At 35.2% G+C, this 25,256-nt stretch overlaps 2 protein-coding genes across 2 annotated transcripts; one reads left to right on the plus strand and one right to left on the minus strand.

Moving 5' to 3' along the window:
* Nucleotides 1-524: 524 nt before the first annotated feature.
* LOC133880468 (putative disease resistance RPP13-like protein 1) lies at nt 525-8,970 on the minus strand. The gene is made up of 5 exons (XM_062319417.1): nt 8,850-8,970; nt 4,334-8,386; nt 3,976-4,103; nt 3,793-3,859; nt 525-1,011 (listed from the first exon to the last, which is right to left on the minus strand). Exon 2 carries the CDS (start codon nt 8,281-8,283, stop codon nt 4,420-4,422), a length of 3,864 nt encoding a protein of 1,287 aa, XP_062175401.1. The 5' UTR covers nt 8,284-8,386; nt 8,850-8,970; the 3' UTR covers nt 525-1,011; nt 3,793-3,859; nt 3,976-4,103; nt 4,334-4,419.
* Nucleotides 8,971-15,192: 6,222 nt separating this feature from the next.
* On the plus strand, nt 15,193-24,459 carry LOC133878876 (Golgi SNAP receptor complex member 1-2). The gene is made up of 6 exons (XM_062317431.1): nt 15,193-15,546; nt 17,162-17,358; nt 21,515-21,604; nt 21,697-21,768; nt 23,992-24,121; nt 24,226-24,459. Exons 1-6 carry the CDS (start codon nt 15,414-15,416, stop codon nt 24,321-24,323), a joined length of 720 nt encoding a protein of 239 aa, XP_062173415.1. The 5' UTR covers nt 15,193-15,413; the 3' UTR covers nt 24,324-24,459.
* Nucleotides 24,460-25,256: the final 797 nt, after the last annotated feature.

Genomic DNA, 25,256 nt, shown 5'->3' on the forward strand with positions numbered 1-25,256 from the left:
AAATATAACATATAACTCTTAATTGATTTTGTTCATCGGGCGTAGAGCATTCTATAGGCTATCTATTCAGATTGCGTTTAGAATTACGATTTTGTAGACAAAAAGTGAGATTTTAAAACAAGTCACAAAAAATGAACCATTTAGAAATTGTGTTTCTAAAAAATTACGATTTGAAAACGCAAAAAAAAACTGTTTTTTCAAATCGCAAGTAAGATGATGCTTTTTTGAAAACGCAGAATTTTAAAGACTAACCTGCGATTTTAAAGGCCAAACTAAAATTTTGTCAAACGCTTAATTGCGTTTTTAAAAATAACCTTTTTAAATCGCACATTTTAAAATCGTTATTTTTAAATTGCACTTTTTGAAATCGCAAATTCAAACAGACCCTTTGAGTATCTCTCAAAAATGCTTCAAATGGCTCCTAATAACTATATTTAGCTATTATTAGCCATTTTGATCCTCTAGCAAATGCTTAAAATTTATGCCACAAGAATATAATATAAACCAACTATCTCGATCTTTTTGTTTCTTTATTTGGTTTCTCAGCTTCTCCAATACCTTTGTTTCTCATCTTCATCGAAACAGTTTCTCCTCCTCTTTCACCCAAAAATTTCAATCTCTTCTTCTCATCTCACGTATAGTTAGCCATAGCTCAATTCCTCTCAAAATTTCAAAAAATAGCAAGAAAAAAAAAAGATTTACCAAGTGAAAAATCAATTGATACCATTTTTAGGACACGATTGTGAACTATGTCTACAACAGATCATAAGGAGCCCATAACACATCCAAAGGGCACAGCTGGTTGGCGTAGAGTCGAGCCGGCAACTTGCCCTTCCAACTCCAATGCAAGAGACTCGCCGAACCCGAATGCAAATCCCTACACAAACCACGAAAGTTGACACTGCCGAGCCCGTGTTGGTTCCACATATGATCCACCAGAGCCATGTTCCCGGCTAAAACTATCAAAAACGATGGCAGCAAGCCAAGCTTGTAGATCCTCATCCACTTCATCTGTTAGGGAGATTGATGCATTTGAGTATTTTCGTGAGTCCATAATATAGCATGTTAAGACACCACTTAACTCAAAAGCTTAAGTTTATAAGTTTAGGTTCAACTATACTATATTAACTACTCACTTCTTACATTGAAATATCTTTTCAATGTAAAACTCAATCCTTTTACACTTACACATGTATACTCAACACCATCACCCAAAAAGAACGTAGTGATGGATACTCAATTCTTTTATGGGGTATTTTGTGTTGTCTCTATTGATCTAGGGTGTTTTGGCTTATTGGGTGGTAGCCGATTGTGGAGAAGTGTTGGCTGTATTGTGTCTACGGTTCTTTGCTGAAATTAATTCTGCTACATGGATAGCCAAACAGGAGAGGGATGTTTGCTGGTGTAGTGGAGCAGAGAGAGACAGGAGAGAGGAAGATTGTTATGATGTTAAAGAAAACCATATATATATAATATATATTAAAAAAATAGAGCGTAGTTTTTTCAATAGTCAAGATCTAGTTTTATGTGTTTTATAAGCAAGAGAGAAAATAAAGTTAGATCTTGACCATTGAAATTACAGCACCTATTTTGTAGTTTTTTTACACCACCTAAGCCTAATCCATATATTAGAATTTGCATTGAAAATATAGTAGCTAAAATAAAAAAGTAGATGCTCTTATTCTAGTGGAATTAGGATAAAACACAATTACTAACTAAAAGATAACATAAAAGGATAAGATAAAACAATACAAGTGTAAAACTATTTAGTGCTCAAATCCTCTTGCAGATGGAATTGAAGTGCGAATCAACCCCTCTTGTAAATAGTTGGTAGATATATATAGTCTTCACGGAACTCAAGTTTCATAAAATAATTTTCAACATGCTTATTTTTCATAACAATTTTATCACAGCAACAAAGGAGGAAATTGCAGATTTCACAAGCTCATCTGGAAGCTTTTCAAGATGGACAGTGCTTTCGTGGTGGTGTTTCGTTGTTTCCCTTGAAGTGAAAGAAAAGATAAATGTCAAATAAATTAAACACAAATGTGTGGAATAATAAAATAGACACATATTTTACGTGGTTCGGTCTATGATCTACGTCCACTGAATAAAGCTCTAAAGGCTACATTGTGTGCTCTTATTCAATTGATGAATCTACAATATACAGAGGGCCTCTATTTATAAAGAGGTGGAAAGAATACAAAATAGTATAAAAGACGAAATCAAATAAGATTTGATTGATTACAGTCAATTAGAACCAGTGCTGAAATCAAATCTCATAATAACAAATCTCACGATATCTTCTAACATGAAGCATGTACAATGTGGAATAAGATCCTCTCCATTTTAAACGAAATGGATACTATTAATTTTACGGTCAGGATTTAAAGTTAATACATCTAATGGTGTACATGATTTCACATTATTTAAATTTTTAAAAGATGTACTGACATTGACTTCATATACTGCATCAACTTTAAATCCTAACAATACATTTGAAATGGATAGTATTAATTTCATTAAATGAAATGGAGATGATACTATTCCGTACAATGTCACGAGATTTGAGGTCTGTAACAAGTCTCAGCTGGCTATCATGATTTCCCACATTTTGGCCATCCCGTGGAGCAGATTATCATATTTTTTAATTGGACTAAATACAAAAAAAATATAATGCACAAGTTTTATGAGCTACAATACTATTTTCTCACCCAGAGTACAAGTTCAGGATATATTAAACATAAAAAATCATGGGTTAGCATTAATTGTCATTAAATGGTGACAACCTTAGATGGACATAAAAACACATATCATAGGAAGCTTAGGTAGTCGAGTTGAAAACAGCCACCTCAAATAACTAATTCCCTGCCATTTGAGTTCAAACCTTGGCAATGGAAGGGACTTGAAACACACATTTACCACTTAAGACATCAACAAATCCATCACAAGATTATACTTTCTTATGCTGTTCCAAAGTCTTGCATACCAAGTAATTAGTCTAAGTCCTTGGCTTGAATTGCATTCTCCAATTTTAACATGCAGAATCTCCCATGAAGATGCATGCCTTGTAATGAAGAGTAAAATTCATACGTATACGCATACTTTATTTATTTGCTTTCATCCATTTAAATATCTCCAAAAGTGTTAGCAAACAAATAAGCAGTTGTTCTTTTGATTTGAAAAATATAATTCAAAGAGTTCAGGGGAAGTAAAGATGGGTAAGCCCTTTGTTTATTTTGTGTAGCATTTTTCTGCAGCGAAACATTGTAAAACCACTAACAAAAAGACAATTCACCAAAAAAAAAAATGTTTACAGTATTCCTTTGTCCATTAATGCATCTTTTGGTTACTCAGAAAACAATACAAAGAGGCCAACAAAAAAATAGAGTAGAAAAACAAAACAAAATTGGCAACCAATATTGCAAAATAAAGTTCCACACCTCTAATATACAGGACTAAAAAGATTATCCATTTTAGGAAAGAAGTAAACAACACATTAGCAGCAGAAGAACAAACAACACTTCCACATTGGTCTTTCAGGTGGGAGAAAGTTGTAACAGTTTGCACCAGCCTTTTGAACCATGTGCAAGCATCAAAGATAGAGAAATACTCATTAGAGATGTACCTACGGAGCATAACTTCGTACTCCAACTACTATCTTAACGAGAATCAACAATAAAGAATAATTATTTCCTCGATCAGTTAAAATAGAATTTAATAATTTCAATATCTGTTTGGATGCAAAACTTTCTTAGACATTATAAAAATTAAATGAGCAGTAAGACATACCTCTCTATATTCATAATCAGGATCTGTTTGTTCATGGGATACAGCATCAGGATAATCCCTTCTACTTCTAGAAAATTAAAGGAATGAACATTATCTAATTGAATATGATAAATGGCCCATAGTATGGATGTGGTCACAACATGGATGCCAGTATTATCAAAGGATCAAAATCTAGTTACATACCTATTTATGGAGGGTCCTAGTGATTGGTCAAATCTGTAATGGCCATCGATTAATAATGAAAAACTCAATATTCAGTGGCCTCTTCTCTCTATGTGGTCGTTTAGGCATTTTAACAAACACCTACGATCCTGTTGTGCAAACCCAATAAGAATAGCAACGTTCAGCAAACCCAATGGCAACATTTAGACAAAAAATAAAAAATAAAAAAAAAAGTAAAAAAAAATAAAAAAGTAAAAAAGAAAAAAAGATAGTACAGTGTTGTTGGGAAGAAGATGGGCGGTCTGTGATTCTCCCATTATGGGTGATAGATGAACCTCCCATCAATATGCAGAAAGAAATGATGTGGCAATAAACTGACCTTTGGATTTATTTCTTGAAACTTGACTTGCGTCTAAACAAAACTTGGATTCACTGATTCTCCTCTTTTGGTTCATAGATGAACCTCTAATGAATTTCAACGAAAGGGATGTGGGCTATCTTGAACCAATCTTGTCCTTGATCTTTCTTGTAGCGTTCTCCCAATAGAGGACAACCAATGATATAAAGTTGCAGGAGTGAGTCAGGCAGGCAATACTCTGGAAAGGATGTGAGCTTTTCACAATTTCGAATAAACAATTTTTCTAGAGAGTTGAGGAACTGAAAGCCTTTGGAAGACAAGTATTCCAGATTCGGAAAGCATTCGATGGAGAGGCTAATTAGAGAGGAAGGTAGCATCATCTCTGGGAATGACATTAAATGCGAAGAGCCACCATAAATTGCAAGTTCTTTGAGAAAGGTAAGCTTGTACAATCCCCGCTCAAAAAAGTCCTCATTAAATGACACCAAATTATGGATAGAAAGTGATGTGAGGTTGGTTAGAAAACCTACTTCCGGAAAGGATACAATGCTTGGACATTCCCATATTTTCAATTTTTGAAGAGAGGTGAGGTTGTGTATGCAGTTGGGCAAGGCCTGCATTTTCTCACACTTGGAAATCGTAAGTTCTTTCAGGCTGGTAGGGAGCAACCCTCTGTCTGGGAAAGAATCAAGAATTGGACATTTTGAAATATAAATCCGATCTAGATGGCTGAGGTTGCATATGCCCATGGGTAAGGATTTAAAATTCTCACAAGATGAGATCTCAATGACTTCAAGAGCCGAGTTGTGATGGAAGCTCCTCGCTATCAACTCCAGCTTCTTACAATTCCAAATTTTTAGGTGTTGAAGTGTTGCAGGTAATTCTCCACTTGATGTTAAGGATTTTAGGAATGGACAATCACTAATTTCCAAGTACTCAAGAAGAGATGTGTTGTTGCCGCAACTGTTGATATCATCCCCATCCACCAAAATCACCATATTTGTGCACTTATTTATATATAGCCGCTTTAGAGTTGGAGGTAGTTGGCCTATTGCAAAGTACAGTAGTGAAGTACACTCACTAATATGAATATCCTCAACATACGTGTTGTTGTACATCATTGCCTTGGGTAAACATTCTAGGACCTCGCACTTTTGGATCACGATATTTCTCAATTTAGATGGTAAATCTAGTCCATGCACCACCCCTTCTGATCCCTCAATTACTAGTTTGCATAGCTCTGGAAAGCTGGAAATTGAAACCACCAATTGCCTGCATTCATATATCACAATATTTTTTAATGAAGGAAGGTGGTTTGGTAGCTTACCCAACAGCTTGGGACACCATCGAATAGAAAGCTCTCGCAATTTTGGGAATTCTCTACAAGGAATCCAATTCTCCCATTCTCGCATGCTATCGAAACACAAAGTCTCTAACGATCTAAAAGGTTGTAAGCAACCTTCCCCATAAAACTCAAGGCCAACATTCTTCACATTGGTCATGCCTTCGATGAAAAGGTCTCTAAGTGATGGTAGTTGTCCGACTGGTGGCAATAATGTGCACTTTGCACAGCTTTCAATTTTCAAGAGCACCATATTAGAAAATGAAGGAACTCTTAACCAGGTCGGAAATTCTGCACCACCATAGTGTCTGACAGTGAACTCTTTCAAACCCTTGTGAGGCTGTAGCATGTCAAGTACCTCTAATTCACTTGTTCTATCTTGTGACTCATCCAAGTTGTCACTCCATTCCAATGACAACCCATAAAGATTGTGCTTTTCAATTAACCTAACATCCATCGCATCCTCACGATTAATCACATTTTCCACTCCTGAAATGCAAAGTGTCTCTCGAAGATGCAGTAAAGGCCCTAACTCCTTTACCCCAAAACAACTACCTTTTCCCACAACTAGATTAGACAATGATTGGAGACAAGTTAATTTACCTATTTGCATAGGCATTCCTTCCAATGCATTTGCTCCTAGAATGTTGAGATGTCGCAGATTGATTAGGTTTCCAAACTTTGAAGGTAATTTCTTTAGAAAAAGACAACGCTCCAATATCAATGTCTGTAAATTGTAAAGAGTGGTTATTGATTCAGGCAATTCTCTAATTGGGGTGTAAGAAAGGTCAAGGTATCGTAGATGCTTCAGATTACCTATTGATTCTGGTAGCTCAGATATGCAATATCCACTCAAAGAGAGCACCCTTAAGCGTCTTAATTTTGGCAACAATTTAAGAGGAACCATACGAGTCAAGTAACACTGGCCTGGATTTGGAAGCATAAGAGGCAAAAAGGTTCGTAAATAAGTGAGATCATAAAAAATCTCAAACTTCTGAATGCCATCATATTGACCACCCAAGTAAGACAAATGTCGAGTCTTTCTAGAAGGTTTCCTTCCATTATTACCCCCAACTCTATCCTCCAATTTAAAGCATATATCTCCAGCAACCCATTGAGCCAAATCGTTGATAAGATCATGCATTAGAAATCGTGATCCATCCTTGAATGATTGTTGGAAGAACGACCTTGACAACAAATTGTGAAAATACTCGCTACCCAAATCTTCCATTTGCTTTCTCCCTTCTTGTGGCTGAAGTAAACCTTCTGCCATCCATAGTAGAACCAATTGCTTCTCCTCAAATACATAGTCCTTGGGGAGTACTGAACAATAAGCAAAGCACCTCTTTAAATGTGACGGGAGATGGTGATAGCTCAACATAAGAGCTGGAGCAATTTCATTTTTCACTTCTGCTATATCCCATATATTGCTATTCAATACTTCTTTCCATGCATCACGGTCTAATTTATTGCATAAGACGCCTCCGAGTACTTTTGCTGCCAAAGGAGAGCCTTTACACCTTCTAACAATTTCCTCACCAATATCTTTGAAGTTTTGATGTCCACTGAAGTCTCTTGTGCCCAATGCATGACGTGACAATATAGACAAACAAACATCATTTGACAGCCCTTTCAAAGAGTGAGCTGGAATGGTACCCGTCTTTGATGAAACTCCCTCATTGCGAGTTGTGATGATAATTGTACTTCCCGAAGCCCCTGCTTCGAAAGGAGCACGTAAGATAGTCCAATAATGGTGGTTCTCATTCCAAAGATCATCCAGAACGACTAGAAATTTCTTCCCTTTCAGTTTTTCCTTTAGTTTGACTTGCAACCAATTTAGATCCATGCGATCACAGCTTTTAGAGGTGAGAGATTGTAAAATTGTTTTTGTCACCGTAACAGCATCAAAATCTTCAGAAACATAAGCCCATGCTTTCAAATCAAAAAAGTTCTGCACTTTTTCATCATTGTATATAAGCTGGGCAAGAGTTGTCTTTCCTATACCCCCCATACCAATTATAGGAATCACAGAAACTTGAACATCACTACGTTTTTCACCCAGCAAAAATTCAAGTATAGCCTCTTTATCTTTTTCCCTGCCATAAACATGAGCTTCGGTCACTACAGAAGTTGGGGCGAGTGTCTCTTTTGTTCTGTATGACCTCCTATCAACATTTTTACTCAATTTCAGATCATCTTTTTGTGTCACCATTTCGTTGAATCGAGCAGTAATCTTCTCTATCTCTGACCCCAGCCTCATGTTGACCTTAACAGTACTTGGAGTCAACCCAGTACAACAAGCAGGGATGAGGTTCCGTACCTTACTTGGGCTGGCCTGATTTCCTCCCGTCAATTTCTGTCGCAAATCTTCTGTGGCAAACTCATCCAGTATGTCATCTACATCGTAAGCCAAGTCTCTGAGATCATCCAACCAGTCTTTCACAGCCCTCTCAGTATGCTGCTTCTCATCCGCATCACCAAGGACTGCCTCAATTCTTTTCAACGTTTTGCTCCACTTGTCCAGCTTTTTTTGATCAAGTCCCTCTCGGCGAGCAAAGTTCAGCAACTCGGGAGACGCCAGCCGGTCAAACACGACTCCGAGGAGCCCAGAAAGGACTGCGTCTGCCATGGTTGTTCACTTGTTCTTGATAGAAAGGAGAAAATCAGGAAACAATGCAAGGATAGCCAGCCACCCAAAGCAGAAGTAATTGATTTCTTCTGAGCAGTCTCGTCTGCAATAATTTCAAATTGCTTTGACTTAAAAAAAAAAAAAAAAAAAATTAAAAATTAAATAAATAAATCTCCACAAATCAGTCTGGTCAGTTAAGTTGACCAAATGAAGTTCTACTTTGTTCTCCTGACTCCTCCCAGACTTCACAAATCCCCATTTTCTCATAGGACCAAAGAAACCAAATAGTCTTTACCGGCCAAGAGCCTAACACATGATCCGAAAATGGAATTTTCATTTCATTTTTGGGTACCCAAAACATCAAAAAGCATCAATTAACTTCTCTTCTCTTTTTTTTTTTTTTTTTTCAGTTTTCACAGCTACCAAAATGAGCTTAACACAGATGAAAGAAAGAACTCAGAGTGAAAAATCCCAGTTGGCGAATGCCAACAAGAGTAGCATTACTCAAAAACAAAACCCAAAAATGGAAAAGAAGAGGAAAAAATCAAAATGCAGAGAATACTTGCCTGAAGAAGTGGTAGGAGGTTCTACAGAAGGATCCAGTATCTGGGCTGTGGACGAAACGCTGGGCGGAACGAGCGGGGCCGGGTGGGAATTTTTGGGGAGAAAATGGTAAGAATGTTGAAAGGATTCTGGGGTAGTCGATTTTCTTTCTAAAAAAGTTACAGGTTTCATTTAAAAATAAAAAAATAAAAGTTAACGTGGGATGACAATTTTTATCGGCACAAATTTAAATTAAAATTTTCTATAATTATTTATTTAAATTTAAAAAAATTTTAAAAAAGGTAATTATGAAAAAAAAATTAAATAAAAACTAAGTTGTCCAATCACTTATTCAATCAAAAGAATCTCGTAAATAATTTTTCATAACCACCCATTTAAATTCTATCGAATAATTATAAATAGGATGATCCTCAAACTTTATATAAATTCAATAAATAATTAACAGATTAAGTACATTATAATTGACTTCGGATGACGTGTTTGACCCATTTTAATAAAGCAAGAAAGAGGACATCCTAATCCTAATTATCGGTGTTTCATTGGTTGCTTTTGCATTATTGTCTTGGTGATTTCTCGAATTGCAATTAACAAATATGGTCTTTCTAATAATGGAAACATTGTGTTGGGTGAGGATGTTGCTCCAAAATCATCACTTACGTAGAACTTGAGAAAGTGGCAGGTGGTTTCCAGGAAGACGAGCGTTGGGGACGGTCTATAAAGGGGTCAAACATCAAATGGCTGGCTAGAAGATTGTAGCTGTTAAAAGGCAAGACAAATTGTTGGCCCAACGAAAAATAAAATTACATACATGATGAAAGTTATTAAATGAGTTATGCAAATTGGGTCAACCCAATATAAGTTGTTTGATAAACAGTAGGAGTGAAAATGCGGACGGATAATTACCATATGCATCTGTTATCTATACATATCCGCATGTGTAGATGCGGATGCGATTTTAAAGTATGCAAATACAATTAATAACCGCATCCGTATATATATAGGATCTTTAGGTTAGGTTAGGTTAGATTTTTTCACTATCATCTCAAAATTATACATTACTATATTTATGGCGCGTTTAGGTATTGGATTTTTGAAATTCAAATTCAATTCTTATTTGGTGCGCGAATTTCGGAGTAATTCTAAATGTCATACCCATGTCCCTCTTGTGTCCCTCTAAAAATGATGTGGCTTTTAAAATCACCATGTGATCAAAATTCAATTTTGATCAATCACAAGCTCAATGGTGATTTTAAAAGCCACCTCATTTTTAGAGGGACACAAGAGGGACATAGGTATGACATGTAGCATTACTCCGAATTTCGAGGTTTGATTTTTTTTTTTAAAGTTGAATAAAATATGATGTGTTTAGAAAAAGTTGAATAAAATATAATTTGTTTTTTAAAAAGTTAAATAAAATATGATTTGGTTTTGAAAAAGTTAAATAAAATATTATTTGTTTTTGAAAAAAGCAAAATTAGAATCATATTCATTTTTTAGAATTCTATTACCAAACACACCTGTTTTTTTATTTTTTTTTATTTTTGAGTAATCTAAATCTCAATTACTTTATAAAACGATGACTTTCTATGACTGATAATCATAAATTGTTTAACAAGTAAAATATTAATTTATTTAAGCTTGTATTTAGTAATAACCGCATTATTTAAGCTTGCATATAGATTTAGATAGTAATTCAAAATAGTCATTTACCGCATGTGCGGATAGTGGATAATAATCACATTTAATAACCATAATAGCCAAGAACGAAGCCAAAAGCCAAGGGCCAAAAAAATTTATTGGTAGGGGCCAGTAGGCTTTTTTTTTTTTTTTTTTTACCTTATAAATTTTTTTTTTACCTAATTTTTTTTTTTCATTTTTGGAATTAATGGGGGCTACCAGCCCTTCCTTAGTTTCGTCCCTGATAATAACTGTGCGGATACGAATACCTAAAAGTGATAACTACATTATGCAGATGCGGATATGGTTATTAGCAATATCTGCATCAATATCTGCAGATGCAGATATTGCTAATAACCATATCCGCATCCACATTTTGACCCCCTAATAAATGGATCCATCGAGTTGTGTCATGTCATCCGTGTTTTTAAATGGATAATGTTAGAGTTAATTATTAGCGGGTTTGCAAGTCAAGCAGGTTGATTCGAATTCGATACACCAACCTAAATTACCAGTAGATACAAGTGTTGATGATTTGGCAATGATTATGCGGAGATGATACATGTGGTACGATAGGATTGGATCACTTGACTTATTTTAAATGTAGCAAATGGCTCATTAATATAAATAGATAGAATGATTAATTTTGCACTGTCTGAAAGCTTAAGGACTAATTCTACATTTTTTAAAACCCAAAAACTGATTTGATACAAACCAAAAGTACATGGACCAATTTTATATTTAACCCAATATATATATATATATATATATATATATATATATATATTGCTTAAAAATTAAGCATGGCCTAAATCAAAATTAAGTTTGGCCCTCATTGATGCTTTGGCCCCTAAAAGGAAATTATGATTCCGTCCTTGCATGTAAGAGAAGGTGTGGAACGGAAACAACTTTCATTAGTGTCAAAAGTAAAATTTGCGAGGGATAAGGAATTGAAGAGTAATGCCATTATGTAGAATAAGATGAGAACAAATTTGCATATCAAATTGCAATAGATGGGGGCACTTGAAAGTTCTCTGTACCATCTATGCCCTTATTTCTATTTTATGGAATATAAAATGGAAATAATTTTATATATTTTATATGGAAGAGTAAAAAAAAATTTGTATTATATTATTTTTTAAATTTATTTTATTTAAATAATAATAAAAAAATTAATGATGTGATATAAAAAGTGAAAAAGTTATAATGTTTTAAAGTTGATGTTTTTTTTAAAAAAATAAAAATAAGAGAAAGGGAGGGGAGGGGGTTGCCAAACAAGGCCATTACCATTCTATGGGTTTGTGGTTTGAATATCAAGATCCTTTACAATTTCTTTAAAATTGTATAGTCTCAAATTATGTTAATTTAGATCGTTTTATGCATCGAATGGTATAAAAATGCTTCTTATTATTATTAAAAATGTGGCATGTTAATAATGATAATTGAATATATTTTTATCTGGTTCTTACACTTTATGTCGTATAAAAATTTTGAGCAAAAAACTGTCTTTTGGCTTAGTAAAAAATAATCGCCTTTTCAAAAGTGAATAAAAAATCTTTTGGAATGATTTTTTTTTTTCCTAAATAATGTGTCATATATTTAATATGTATCATTTTTTATGTCGTTCAAATAAAAAATGGATTCAATTCATATAATTTGAAAATTTAAAATTTCTTTAAAGTTGTAGAACATTCTAACTCGTGGTTTGGGCTAAGGCATGTATTTGACCCAATCGCACCCTCGTACAAACAGGATTCTAATCTGACCTGAAGCTGGGCCCATCCGAATTAAATACACTTCATAGCCAGCACATTTACTTAAGCTTAATATTAATAATAATAAAAAAAAAAATTGATAGTATAAGAAAGTTTATTTTTTGAAAAAATATAGTCGAGTTCTCATACTATCATTTATTTTGCAATTATGCCTCTTAACTTTAAAAAGATATGCCATCACGTATCATATTAGACACTTTTTTTTATTTTTCTCCTCAAAATATCCTTAAATTTATTAAAAATAAATTTAAAAACATAAAAATAACCATTTGAAAAAAATATATATATTAAGGGGGCTAATATGAAAAAGGCCACCACTTTTTGGTGTTTTCAATTTTTTTTTGTCTAATTTTTTAAGATTTTTTTTTTAAATGATTTTCTTTTAGTAATGTAAGGATATTTTAGAGATAAAAATTCAAAAGGGTATAATTTGACACGCGATGGTAGTATGTAGAGCCTCAATGTCAATTTTTAAAGCTTAGAGGTGTAATTACAAAATGAGTGATAGCTCGGGGGGTTAAAGTATATTTTTCTTTTTCTTTTTTTCTTTCCAAATTTTGTAATTTACATTTAGGTTTTCAATATGAACCATTTAATTTAAAACCTAGGTTTATAAAAAATTTACATCTAAGATCTCTTTGTTTTTTCCTCAAACAAACAACAAAATAATGTAAAAATTATTATATAATTCTCATTAAAAAAATTAAAAAATTAAAATAACAAATCAAAATGACTCACGGTTACCCCCAAAGGAAGAAGGGGCCGAGAGCCACCCCAACAAAAGAGAATGGCTCCCCACCTCAAGAAATGTTAGAGGAGTGACTTGTAGCTGCCTCCAACAAATAGGGTGTGGCTTACGACTACTCCTTATTATTATTTTTAATTAGAAGGGCAATATAGTCTTTTTAGGTTTATTTATTATTTACTTTGAGAGAAAAATGACTTAGATATCTTTAATTTAATCAATTTTTTATAAAATTTGGTATTAAATTGCGAAATTAAAAACTCATGTATTAAATATAATTTTTTTTTTTTAAAAAAAAAAAACACACAGACAAGAATTCTAGGATATTTTCTTCTTCTTTTCCCTGACCGAGTTTTACAATATTGTAGATCTCTAACCAGCAATAAAATTTTACATCAGGCATATCACATCTTGCATTTATATGAATTATCATTAGAACAAAAGAATATTATTTTTTTTTTTTTTAAGGGACAAAAGAATATTATTGATCCTGAAGGAAAGATAATACGGGATGAGATAAATTAAAACTAGTTATGAATTGTAATATTAAAGAATATTTAGACATATTCGTATCCGCAAATGCGAATACAGTTATCAAAATTTATTATTTGTATATACAGATACAGATAGTGATTTTAAGGTATGTGAATACGGTTAATAACTGTTAACTGCATCTACAATCTCTTTATATATAATATATATTATATATATTTATTTAAATTTACTAAAATGATGTTGTTTTGAATTTGGTAAGTTTAGGACCTTTAAGTTTTGTTTTGTATTTTTCACTATTATCTTAAAATCATACTTATCTACATTTGCTTTTTTTTTTAAAAAAAAAAATTCTTTAGGTAATCCAAATTTCTATTACTCTATAAGACAATAACCTTATATGGTTGATAATCGTGAATTGTAAAACAAGTGAAATCTTAATTTATTTAAGCTTGCATATAGTAATAACCACATTATTTAATTTTGCATATAGATTTATATCGTAATAAAAATCGGTCTTTACCTCATATGCGAATAGCGAATAATAACCACATATACTAATCGCAATGAGATATGTTATTTGCACAATTCTTATACAACAATTGCACAACAATGTTGATGAGTCAAACTTAAAAAAAAAAATACAAAATAAAAATGCTGAACATCAGCAATGTTGTGCAAAATTGTTGTGTAGGTAACACATCTCAATTGGCAATAATCGTGTGATGTCCCACATCGCCTGGGTATGTAAATAGGTATATGCTTATATGTATATTCGCACAATTCTTGACACAACGCGTTTTAAAACCGTGACAACAATGAGTCTATTAGAACTCCGCTGTTAAAGGTGCTTTTGCAAGAGTTGTATTAGAATGGGTGACCTATTGTGAAGTCTAGTTTGAGGGAGTCAAAAGCGGACAATATTGTGTCGTTGGGGTAGGTCGTTACAAATGGTATCGGATCGGAGCTATTGTCCAGCCTGAGATGGGAGAGTGTGCATAAGCCCATGAGAGCCGCTAATGAGCATTCGTTAGGACGCTAAGAATGAGGAGATTCCATGAGGTTCTCCAGTGGGGATATTGGGTTTCAAGAGGGGGTGATTGTGACGTTTTACATTGCCTGGGTATGGAAATAAGCATATGCTTATATGTATATTCAAACCATTTTTGACACAACGCTTTTTAAAGCCGTGATAGCCATGAATCTATCAGAACTCCGCAGTTAAGCGTGCTTCTGCGAGAGTAGTATCAGAATTGATGACCTCCTGGGAAGTCTGATTCGGAGGAGTCAAAAGCTGACAATATTGTGTCGTTGGGGTGGATCGTTACAGCGTGGATACGGATAGTAATCACATAATGCAAATACGAATACCTAAAAGTGACAACTGCATTATGCGAGTGTGAATGTTGCTAATAATCACATCCATATATGCATTTTCACCCCTTAATTACATCATATCTGTCTATTTTAAAGATGATTGAATTACCCTTTTCCCCTTTTCTCCAAGTTCAATAGAAAAAAGATAAAAAAAGATGATTGAATTCCAGTTATATTAGTGAAAAACAAATATTTCCAATAAAGTTAAGGTAGAAAATGAAATGAAATTAATAAAATAAAAAACCTTATTAATCCCCAAGTGGTTCCCACAGTTGTTTTGGCCGATGCAGTGGATCCACGTTCAGGTCTAGTAGTGCAGTACAGGATTCTCTCTCTCCCTCTCTCTCTCTCTGAAGAAAAGAGAACCAAAATAGTGAAGAAAGCAGTGAAAAAATTACAACTGTAGTAACTGAACCAATAGCCACCGTCGGATCAGAAACTAGAAAAACCAGGCGAGACGCGAAAAGAGCAGGATCCGAATTGAAATCGGGGAGATCCAAATGATGGATCCGAATCTGGAGTTGCAGGAGTCGGGATGGGAGGAACTGAGGAGAGAGGCCCGGAAGATCGAGGGCGATCTCGACGTCAAGCTCTCTTCCTATGCCAAACTCGGCGCAAGGTTCACCCAAGGAGGTACCATTTTCACGTGCTACGCCACCGTCTCTCTCTTTGTTTTCTCTGCTTTTTCACTTTCTACATTGCGTTTTGGGATATTCGTGGTATTGGGATTGATGGGTCTGCGTTAGATTTTGGGAAATTTTTTTGATAAGTAATTTAATCTCATTGAGAAGCGCAGAGGGGAAAATTTTGGTAATCATCGTTAAAATATGTTCTTTTGGGTATTTGTGTTAGTGGGTTTTGAGATATCTTTGGGAATTTATGGTAAAGATCTGTTAAAATAGAAAGTAAATTTTGAAGGTTGAATGGGGGATAAGTTCAATTGCAAATGGGTGATATGCCATTGCAATGCATGAATGAGGATTGATCCTAGCAGTTAGTCTGCGCCCTGAGAGCTTTGAATTGAAAATTTGGGGAAATAAACAGCTGAGGAGTCTCCAAGTGAGACCTTGATATAACATGATGGCACCGCGTTAAACTAGAATTGAAGGCCTTTGGGTTTGGGTCAAACAATGTTAAATTGATTACTCGATGTGGGATTCCATTACATGTGAAACGCCAACATGATTTTTCAATTTCTTGTACTGGTATTCCAAAGTTAGTAGGGGCAGAGATATTTGCTAGCGTTGTGTTAGATCAGTGGCTTCAGTGTCTAATAAATTAATGTGTTTAGTGACTACTATTTTCCCTCTCTCTCTATTTATTCTCAAAATGAAGTTACTGGGGGAAATTACACTTTGCTTTCTGCTTGTAAATCGAAGAGACTGCTCTGAAAGGCTGCAGACTTATACCTTTGAATTCAACTCTGTTCTAGAAGGCCCTAGACTCACTATAGCAGTCCATGCCACTGCTTTTGCTGAAACAATTACTCTTCATTCACCCGTGCTCTGAAAATTGTGCTCCATAGGCAACTAGCATGTAGTTGGATAGGGAGAATAGGAGTATATGAATGAATGGGATCCTTGTCCATAATGGCACTTCACCCATCTTAGGTTCACTACTTTTGGTGTTTGTCACATTCGGCAGTGAAAATATGCACATGCAGATTATCTACTTTTGGAAGAAGTAGCTCTTACATGCTTGTGGTATAAAGAAGTGGCACTTGACACACGTGTGATTTAGAATCCCACCTGTGTCACACTATAATGTTTAATGGAAGTTTGATAGATGCTCAAGGTGTGGAACTCAACAAAGTGGTACTTTTTATTTATTTTTTAAGTAAGAAACCAATCTCATTAAAAAAGCGTAAGGCGCTCTTTAGTACACTTGGAGTATACAAGAAAACACTTAATTAAAAAGAGAAAAGCGAGCGAGAAAGTCAGCAAAAGTAAAAGACAAAGTGATGCATTATAAAGAACAAGTTGGCAAACCAATGTCATTCACACCATAAGACAGGTGGGAAAAGTGTAATTTGTCCTAAAGTGGTTCTCTCTCTCTCTCTCTCCTCCCCCCCCCCCCACCAAAATAAAATAAAATAAAATAAAAAGAGACAAGAATTCCATGTTTCTATCTGCAGTGTATATTAGCTGGGGTGTACGAACACTATTCTTTATTGGGTTTATTATCTTATATATGTTTTGTATACAATCATTTATTGGTTTATCATCCTGAAATTTAAATGCATAATCAGGATATGTGGATACTGGGTCCCCATCTGTTGGGTCCAGCAGATCATGGAAGTCCATGGAAATCGAAATCCAATCATTGCTTGAGAAGCTACTGGATGTAAATGACTCGATGAGTCGATGTGCTGCATCTGCTGCACCAGCTACTTCTGTAACTCAGAAGCTTGCAAGGCATAGAGATATACTTCATGAGTTTACCCAGGTTTATTTTGTATAATTAACTTTTTTACCCCATTGCATTTCAGTGTAGTTACTTTCACTCAGTTCAGAAAGTTCTCGTCTTCTGCATTACCCAACAAGAAGAACAGTAAATCGCTATGAAGTTTCACGTAATTTGTCATACTCTATACATCATCACTTACTTAGACTATTAAATCATACATTTGCATGTGCCTTTGAGTTTTTAAGAAAAAGTTGCAAGTTGGTAATTAGGAACCTGATGCAACCATTTACTGGCTTCCAGTTATTGAAGTTTAACTAGCAGCTATTTTATTGCCAACTCAGCAGTTGCTTGAAAAAAAATGCCATTATGATATATAGGTTCAGGTTCTTTACCGATGCAGTTAAAATTTTGTTTATAGCAGGAGGACACAATTTGGCTGAAAAGCTGTGGATTTCAATCTGTTTCTCTGCTCTTTCAATCAAGCATTGAACATGCTTCGTGGGTTTTGAACTGATAATTGTATCAAAAGTATTAATTCTACGAAGATATCTGTACAAGAGAAAATAGCATGCTGCTAGAGTGCTCATATTAGCATATATGTCATTTGGAAATAAAGCTTAATATGCTATGAAAATTAAGCTAGTTGAAAAACTCCAGAGTCTATGCTACATAAGATCATCTTTAGTGGATGGTGGCATTACTTTGATTCAATTTTAACCTATCAAACTCCTTAACTGTGTAGATTGTAAAAGATACTAATGGTCTAGTGCCATGACCCTTTGTAGTCTGAAACAGCCTTGTTTGTCTTTCATACGATGAGATCAGATGTTTGAACTGTGATCCAACTCATGGGCCAGACATTTGATTTGTTTTTTTTTTTTATAAGTAAGAATTTATTAAAAAGCGCAGAGGGGCGCAACCCTAGTACACAGGAAGTATACAAAGGAGCCCTTAAAAAGAGGACTGAAACGAACAAGAAAGTAAAAAATCAGCGTACAGCGTACGGCATACTACCCAAGCTATGCGCCGACACCCAAAGATATAGCATATTAAGCACATTTTTACAAAGAGCCCCAACCTATACCTCCACATCCTCAAAAAGCTTAGAATTTCTCTCACGCCACAAGCCCCACAAGACACATAGAGGAACCTGCTTCCAAATACGGTGAACAGGACCACGACCCAGCAAAGTGCCCCAAGCACTCAATAAATCCACAACACTACTAGGCATAACCCACTCCACCCCAAACAACCTATAAAAAGAACTCCAAACAATCCGAGCCACGTCACAATGAAGAAGAAGATGATCAACGGATTCCCCATGTTTCTTACACATAACGCACCACTCTACCACCACAATACCACGTCTACGTAAATTGTCATGAGTTAAAATCTTCCCTAAAGCCGCTGTCCAAACAAAGAACGCAACCCGCTTCGGAGCTTTGACACGCCATATACTCTTCCAAGGAAAGGAAGTCGTCTTGTGACAAACTAAAGCTTTATAAAAAGACTTCACTTCAAAAATCCTCCTCTTGGAAAGAGTCCACCCCGCCATATCAACCTCCCCATGCTGAACCCTAGTAGAGTATAACTGTACGAAGAAGGACATCACCATCTCCACCTCCCAATCTTGAACATTGCGCGTAAAGAGAACATTCCAATGAGCCACGCCTCCTACCACAGACAAATTATCTACCACCCAAGCTTCAGGAAAACGCGCAATAGAAAATAAAGCTGGAAAACCAAGCTTGAGAGGCCTATCCCCACACCATAAATCATGCCAGAAGCAAATATGAGACCCATCACCCACCTCAAAACGCAAAAACTTGGCAACATTATCCCACCCCTTTCGAATAAACTTCCAAACACTGACTCCAAAAGGCCCCGTCACCGGCAAAGAACACTAACCTCCCCTCACACTCCCATACTTCTCCTCAATCACCGATCTCCATAAAGCATCGCGCTCCCGAGAAAATCTCCAGATCCACTTCCCCAATAAGGCATGATTAAAATTGATAACATTACGAACTCCCAGTCCACCAGCCTTGATTGGAGTACAAATACGATGCCAATTGACTAGATGAAATTTAGTCTCATCACCCATACCACTCCACAGAAATTCCCTTTGAAGCCGCTCCAGTTTCTTAGCTACACTCACAGGAATAGGGAACAAAGATAAATAATAAGAAGGAATGCTAGAGAGAGTAGTGTGAATCAACGTCACCCTACCACCCTTGGATAAATAAAGTTTCGTCCAACTAGCCAGCCTTCGTTCCACCTTCTCAATAAAGTTTCTTCCAACTAGCCACCCTTGGACGTTTGATTTGTTATTCCCATCTTTACACTCAAGTCTTGACAAGTGTTGTATCATCTGATTTGATAAGAGATCTAATTTAGTTATTTGTCTTTGCAATTGATTCCAGATTGCATTCTCCTTGTAAGGATATCTGGCATTAATGAACTTAAAGTTTTTCTGTGCTTTCCATGTGAATGTAGAAGTCATTCTCTGTAATATCTTTTTCATTGTTTTTTCTTTTTTTTAGGTAAGTAACTCATGCTTTGTCAGCGCTACTGACATTGCTATTCGCATGCTACACCACCAAAAGGACAAAAAGAGATAGCATGAGCTAGCAAATAAGCTTCGAATATGATGCTCATTGGAAATCATTTTCTGTGTGTTGATGTTATTTGTATCAATAGACGATTCTATTCTGATTTATGTTGCCTTCTAGATTCCTCACTTTGTTTTTAAAAAAGCATGGGTGCCTGATATTATTTTGAAGAATGCACAATAGTCCAGCTGGAATTTGCTTTTCAACTGAATTCAGCATCTTCCTTGACAAATTTTCTCTTTGGAAAACAGGAAATGTGTAGTATGGGGTTTTAGTGTTAGTTTAGTCATGTGGCTTTAACATTAATATGGGAACCTTTTTTTTTTTCTTTTCCTTATTTTTGTGCACCATTAAAAATTATATGGGGAACCTTGTTGGGGTTGTATTATTCATGATACATCAACGTTCTAGAAGTTTCCCCCTTTCCTCTTGTTGTATTCCCAAATAGTAAGGCAAGGAGGTAAGGATAAAATGAGCTGGATTCCTTCTAAAAGGAAATCTTTTGAAGTGAAGTCTTACTATTAGATGTTATTTGCTCTGGGGTGAATTCCCCGTTTTTGTGGAAAAGTATTTGGAAATTTAAGACTTCTTTGAGAGTGACGTTTTTTGTGTCGAAGACGGCTTTAGGAAAAATCTTAATTTTGGATAATCTACGAAAGATGAATGTTATTGTGGTGGATTGGTGTTGTATGCGTAAGAAAAGTTGGGAGTCTATTGATTATCTTCTTCATTGTAAGGTGGCAAGAGAACTATGGAGCTTGCATTTTCAGTTGTTTGGGGTTGTATGGGTTATGCCTTGAAGGGTGAGAGATTTGTTGGTGAGTTAGAGAGGACAATTGGGACAATGTAAGGTGTTGAAATTGTGGAGGTTGGCTCCATTTTGTTTACTGTGATGTATTTGTAGAGAAAGGAACACAAGGAGCTTTGAAAGTCGTGAGATGGCGATATTAGAGTTAAAGAGGATGATGTTCCAATCTTTGTATACCTGGCTAGTAGTGTTGTTTTGATTGCCTGTTTCTAATTTTCTGAGTTTTTGGAGTCTTGTTTTTGTTTTTCTATGTTATAGGGGTTTTCTCTTGTGTACTTTCTATGTACTAGGGTTGTACCCCTCTGCGCTTTTATTGAATTTGAATTACTTATCCAAAAGCAAAAAAAAAATGCTGTGGAGGGAGATAAAGCAAAAGTAGAAAAAGCAGGAGCCATGGGCCATTGTGAAATCAGTTTAAATTTCCAAAGGCTAATGTCATAATTTGTCATCTGCACTATGTACCAGTTGTTGGGATTAAGGCTGAGTTTACTTACAGTTTACTTGTGTTATTCATCAATGTCTTAGTGCAACTTAGATCTTATTCAATACTTATTAGTATGTTGTAATAGGTTTAGTGTCAGACATGTATACTTTCTTTATTGAGTGTCATATTGACACTACTGTGGTAGTTCCATTGGGTGCTTCTTTTTGTTTGAATATTTTGCTTGATCTTGCGCTGGGGATATATCTGTTAGCTACTCTGATGAGCATTTTATCATGTCACTTTCAATCATTGGCATCTGTCCCATGAAGAAATGGTGTATTTCTCTTTCAGGAATTTAGAAGAATCAAGGGAAACATAAATTCAATGAAGGAACATGCAGAGCTTCTGAGTTCAGTCAGGGATGATATTAGTGAGTACAAGGTGAGCCTGGCTGTTCATTTTATTGTTATTATTTCTTATGATCTGTTGTTTTGTTTCTCAAAGTAAGGTTTGTTTTGCTCTCTTTCATGCAGGCCTCTGGGAGTATGTCCCCACGGATGCAGTTACTACGGGAGAGAGCAGCTATTCATGGAAGTATAGCTCATGTAAGCTTAATTGGTATTCTGTAGTCTTGTTACAGGTCGTATGCTTTAGAAAGAAAATTTCCCTATATGCATCTTTACTACACATTTTTCTATTTCATATGATGTGAGGAATGCAATGTTTAGGTCTTCAACTCACATTACATGAATGGATATAGTAAAATATGAATTCACTAGTTGAAAGTTAATGTTGGACCGTTTGAGTACATGATGAAAAAAAATATTATGTAAGATAGTTGAATAATAGTAACTGCAAAAGGATGTCTAGCATTTGACGTTCTTTAAATTAAAAGTGGAGATGCCTAGCTGGAGCAATTTGGCCCAACAAGTAATATCAAAGGCTTTGTTGTGTATAAAACTAGGGATGACAATCAAGTTAATATTGCATCAACTGTGCCAATGGCTTTAGAATTTTGGCAAGTGGTTGCAAAAAGTTAATCTGGTTTGGCTAATTTAATTGAGGTAAATTTGTGCTGAAAAATTAGTTCTAAGCCCAGCAATTTGGCTGAGAAATGGTCTCATGGTGTTCTTGAAGTACATTTTAACAGGTTCCTCCAATCTTATGCCTGTGATATTAGAATGATTTAGAAGTTATTGATCATTGGAGTTCTATAAATTCCTCAGTGCCAACCACTATGAATGGTCTATTGGTTTGAGGGTTTCCACAATCATATCTGAAGGGCATTTAGGTTACAAAGCAGAATTAGTGCCTTGCAGTCATTATTGGAGTTGGTTGGTTACAACTATTTGTATTATGTTGTTCAGGTGAGCCAAATCCTATGTTATAATTAAGATCTAGTTGCAACGGCATCGATTATTTTATGTGGGTCCTGACAAAGAATGTGGTCTTATGTTCACCTTAGAAACAAACTCTTTTATGCAATCTTGCCCTCCAGATGACATGGGATTTTGCTACTGACCATCAGCCGCTGTTGGTGTGAGTCTATGACCATTACTCAGGCACCAAAGTATTATTTTCTTATCTTGAGTTGCGGAAGAGGAAGGAAAACAGGACTTGGTTACCATGCAGTTTGAGAGGGAAATTTTCCTAGTCAAGTGTTTAGGTGTGGCTCTTATGACTTATAGATTTAGATCTCAGGTTGTCGACTCCTGATGGACAGGATTACTTAATATAATTAAGAGCTGGACTGCAGCGCTCTTGGATGCGCTGGGAGTATCAGTTGGCTTAGGTTGTGCTGTTTAGCATGATCCGTCTATGTCTGCCTGAAAAGGTTGAGGCAAAGTGATAAAGTGATGAAGGTACAATGGATATAAAGACAGTTGGATGGCTCTTTAGTATACTGAAAATGAGGTTGGTTTAGGCTTAAGAAAACTAAAGGATAGGTGTAAGCCTCAGAATTGAGATATCTTTGGTTTTTGCATAGAATTCTTCTATATAGGTGTACTGGTGTTGCAAAAAACTTCCAAGGCGAACTTTTGGGATGTTGAGAACCTGGAAACTGCTCTGGTTATGAAGGAAATTTGCAGGGTATTAGCAGGACATACTGTGAAACAATTACAGTCGATAGAAAGAATGCATTCTTCCTCTCATTATTATTATTATTACTACTTTGACCATGAAGCTTGGGACCTGTTAAGGCCTCTTACCCAAATGGTGCTGAGCTGGAACTGGTTCAGGAAAGTTGGGAGAGACCAGGATCACTACCCTCCATGTTGGCTCCTCAAGAGAGTGAACAAATTAAAAGATCACTTTGGCTTCCTTCACCAAGTGAGGCTTAACATCTGTAGGTTCCTGGAATTAAAATATTTATTAACCCAAAAAAAGACACAACTTTTGTTATTAGCTTATATGAAGCCTGGACCTTATTTTTAACCTTAGTGAATGTGTAAATTGTTCGTGTCATCGTGCCTAATTGTAAGAAGCTAAAACTATGTATTTAATGGATCCTTTACTTATAAATGTATAAAGGTTAGTGTTTCATGTTGGTCGGTCCCAAAGCTGCATAGAATGAATGCTCAAGACACCTGATTTTCTTCTTTTTTACTTTTTCTTTATTGTAAATCCACTCTGAATAATATTTTATTCTCTATGTTAAGCATTGAACTTTGTATAATATCCTTCAAATACTATATGGTCTTATGGGAAATAAATACCAGTTGGGTTGTGCCCCTTGCGCGCTTTTAATGAACTTCTTGTACTTATATAAAAGAAGAAGCTTTATGGATAATCATCCAAATTGTAATCTTTGGTTCAATGTTGCGCAGATAGATGATGTGATTAGTCAGGCTCAGACAACAAGGCAAGTCTTGGGCTCTCAAAGGGCTTTTTTTGGAGATGTTCAAGGGAAAGTGAAGCATCTAAGTGACAGATTTCCCATAATCCGTGGCGTACTGGGTACTTTAATTATGAAGCAATTTTTACACCATAGTGCTTTCTTGATATGATTTACTATAAATCTTGTGACTGAAATGAGATTAATCTCATGCCGGCTTTTGCAGGTTCGATCAAACGGCGGCGATCGAGAGACACTCTTATTTTATCAGCAGTCATTGCTGCCTGTACGTTGTTTCTTATCATCTATTGGCTTTCAAAATAACTAAAAGATGTGATTTATTCATATGGAAAATCAGAAATGATGTTGCTTTTTCTAGGAATTTTTGCTTCTGTAATTTGTTACAACAAATCCAGTTCTGTTTCAAAAGTATGTTTCCCATAGCAATTGTTCATCTAAAGGCTTGCCATCTTCCTTTCTTTCTTTCTTCCGTTGTCTTTTATGAAAAGATTAATAAATATACCCACCTTGAATTTTGAAGGGGTTCGAAGAAGCTATTTATTGTACTTATAACAATAAATATTTTAGTCTCTCTCTAAAGACCATGAAGTGCACCAAGTTTAACCTTTTCAAAGAGTTTGAGGCCTCTGCTTGAATAGTTATTCATTTTCACCTATAAAAAATGGAATTTGATGGTTTTTTAGATGTAGAAAATCATCTATGAGTGAATCTATATATACTTAATTTTGCTATAATTTCTAGGTCTTTCGATTTACAACATCAAAGATCAATTGGAAACTCATATTCAGTTTTGTTGCGAAGCTTAGTTTTAACAATATTTAGTGCTAAAAATGATCGTTTTGTAATTGCGGTATAAACGAGAAGAGTAAGTGCAAGTACAACAAATCAATAAACAAGTTGGCAGATAGTGTATTTTTCACTACTTGCCAACTATTGACACAAATCAGAAATATTTGACAACTCTTGAAAGTCTAAATGTTGAATTACTTTATGCTCATAATGTTTGAAGTTATATTTTCAATTGCGTTTTTTCATGATCGTTAAAGCCTTGTAGATATAACTTGTCTACCAACCGTCGTGGGTCTGGTCGTGACCTGTAGTGGGTCACTTTTTTTTTCCCTAAAAAAATAAAAAAAAAAAAAAAAAATTAATTAGGGGTAAATTTGGAAATTTGTAAAAAAATTAGGGGTATGAAGGTAATTTCAGGAAACCAATTAAGAGCAGTACAACAATCCA

This window comes from Alnus glutinosa, chromosome 10 (assembly GCF_958979055.1).
Source record: "Alnus glutinosa chromosome 10, dhAlnGlut1.1, whole genome shotgun sequence".
In the NCBI taxonomy this organism is placed as follows: Eukaryota; Viridiplantae; Streptophyta; class Magnoliopsida; order Fagales; family Betulaceae; genus Alnus; species Alnus glutinosa.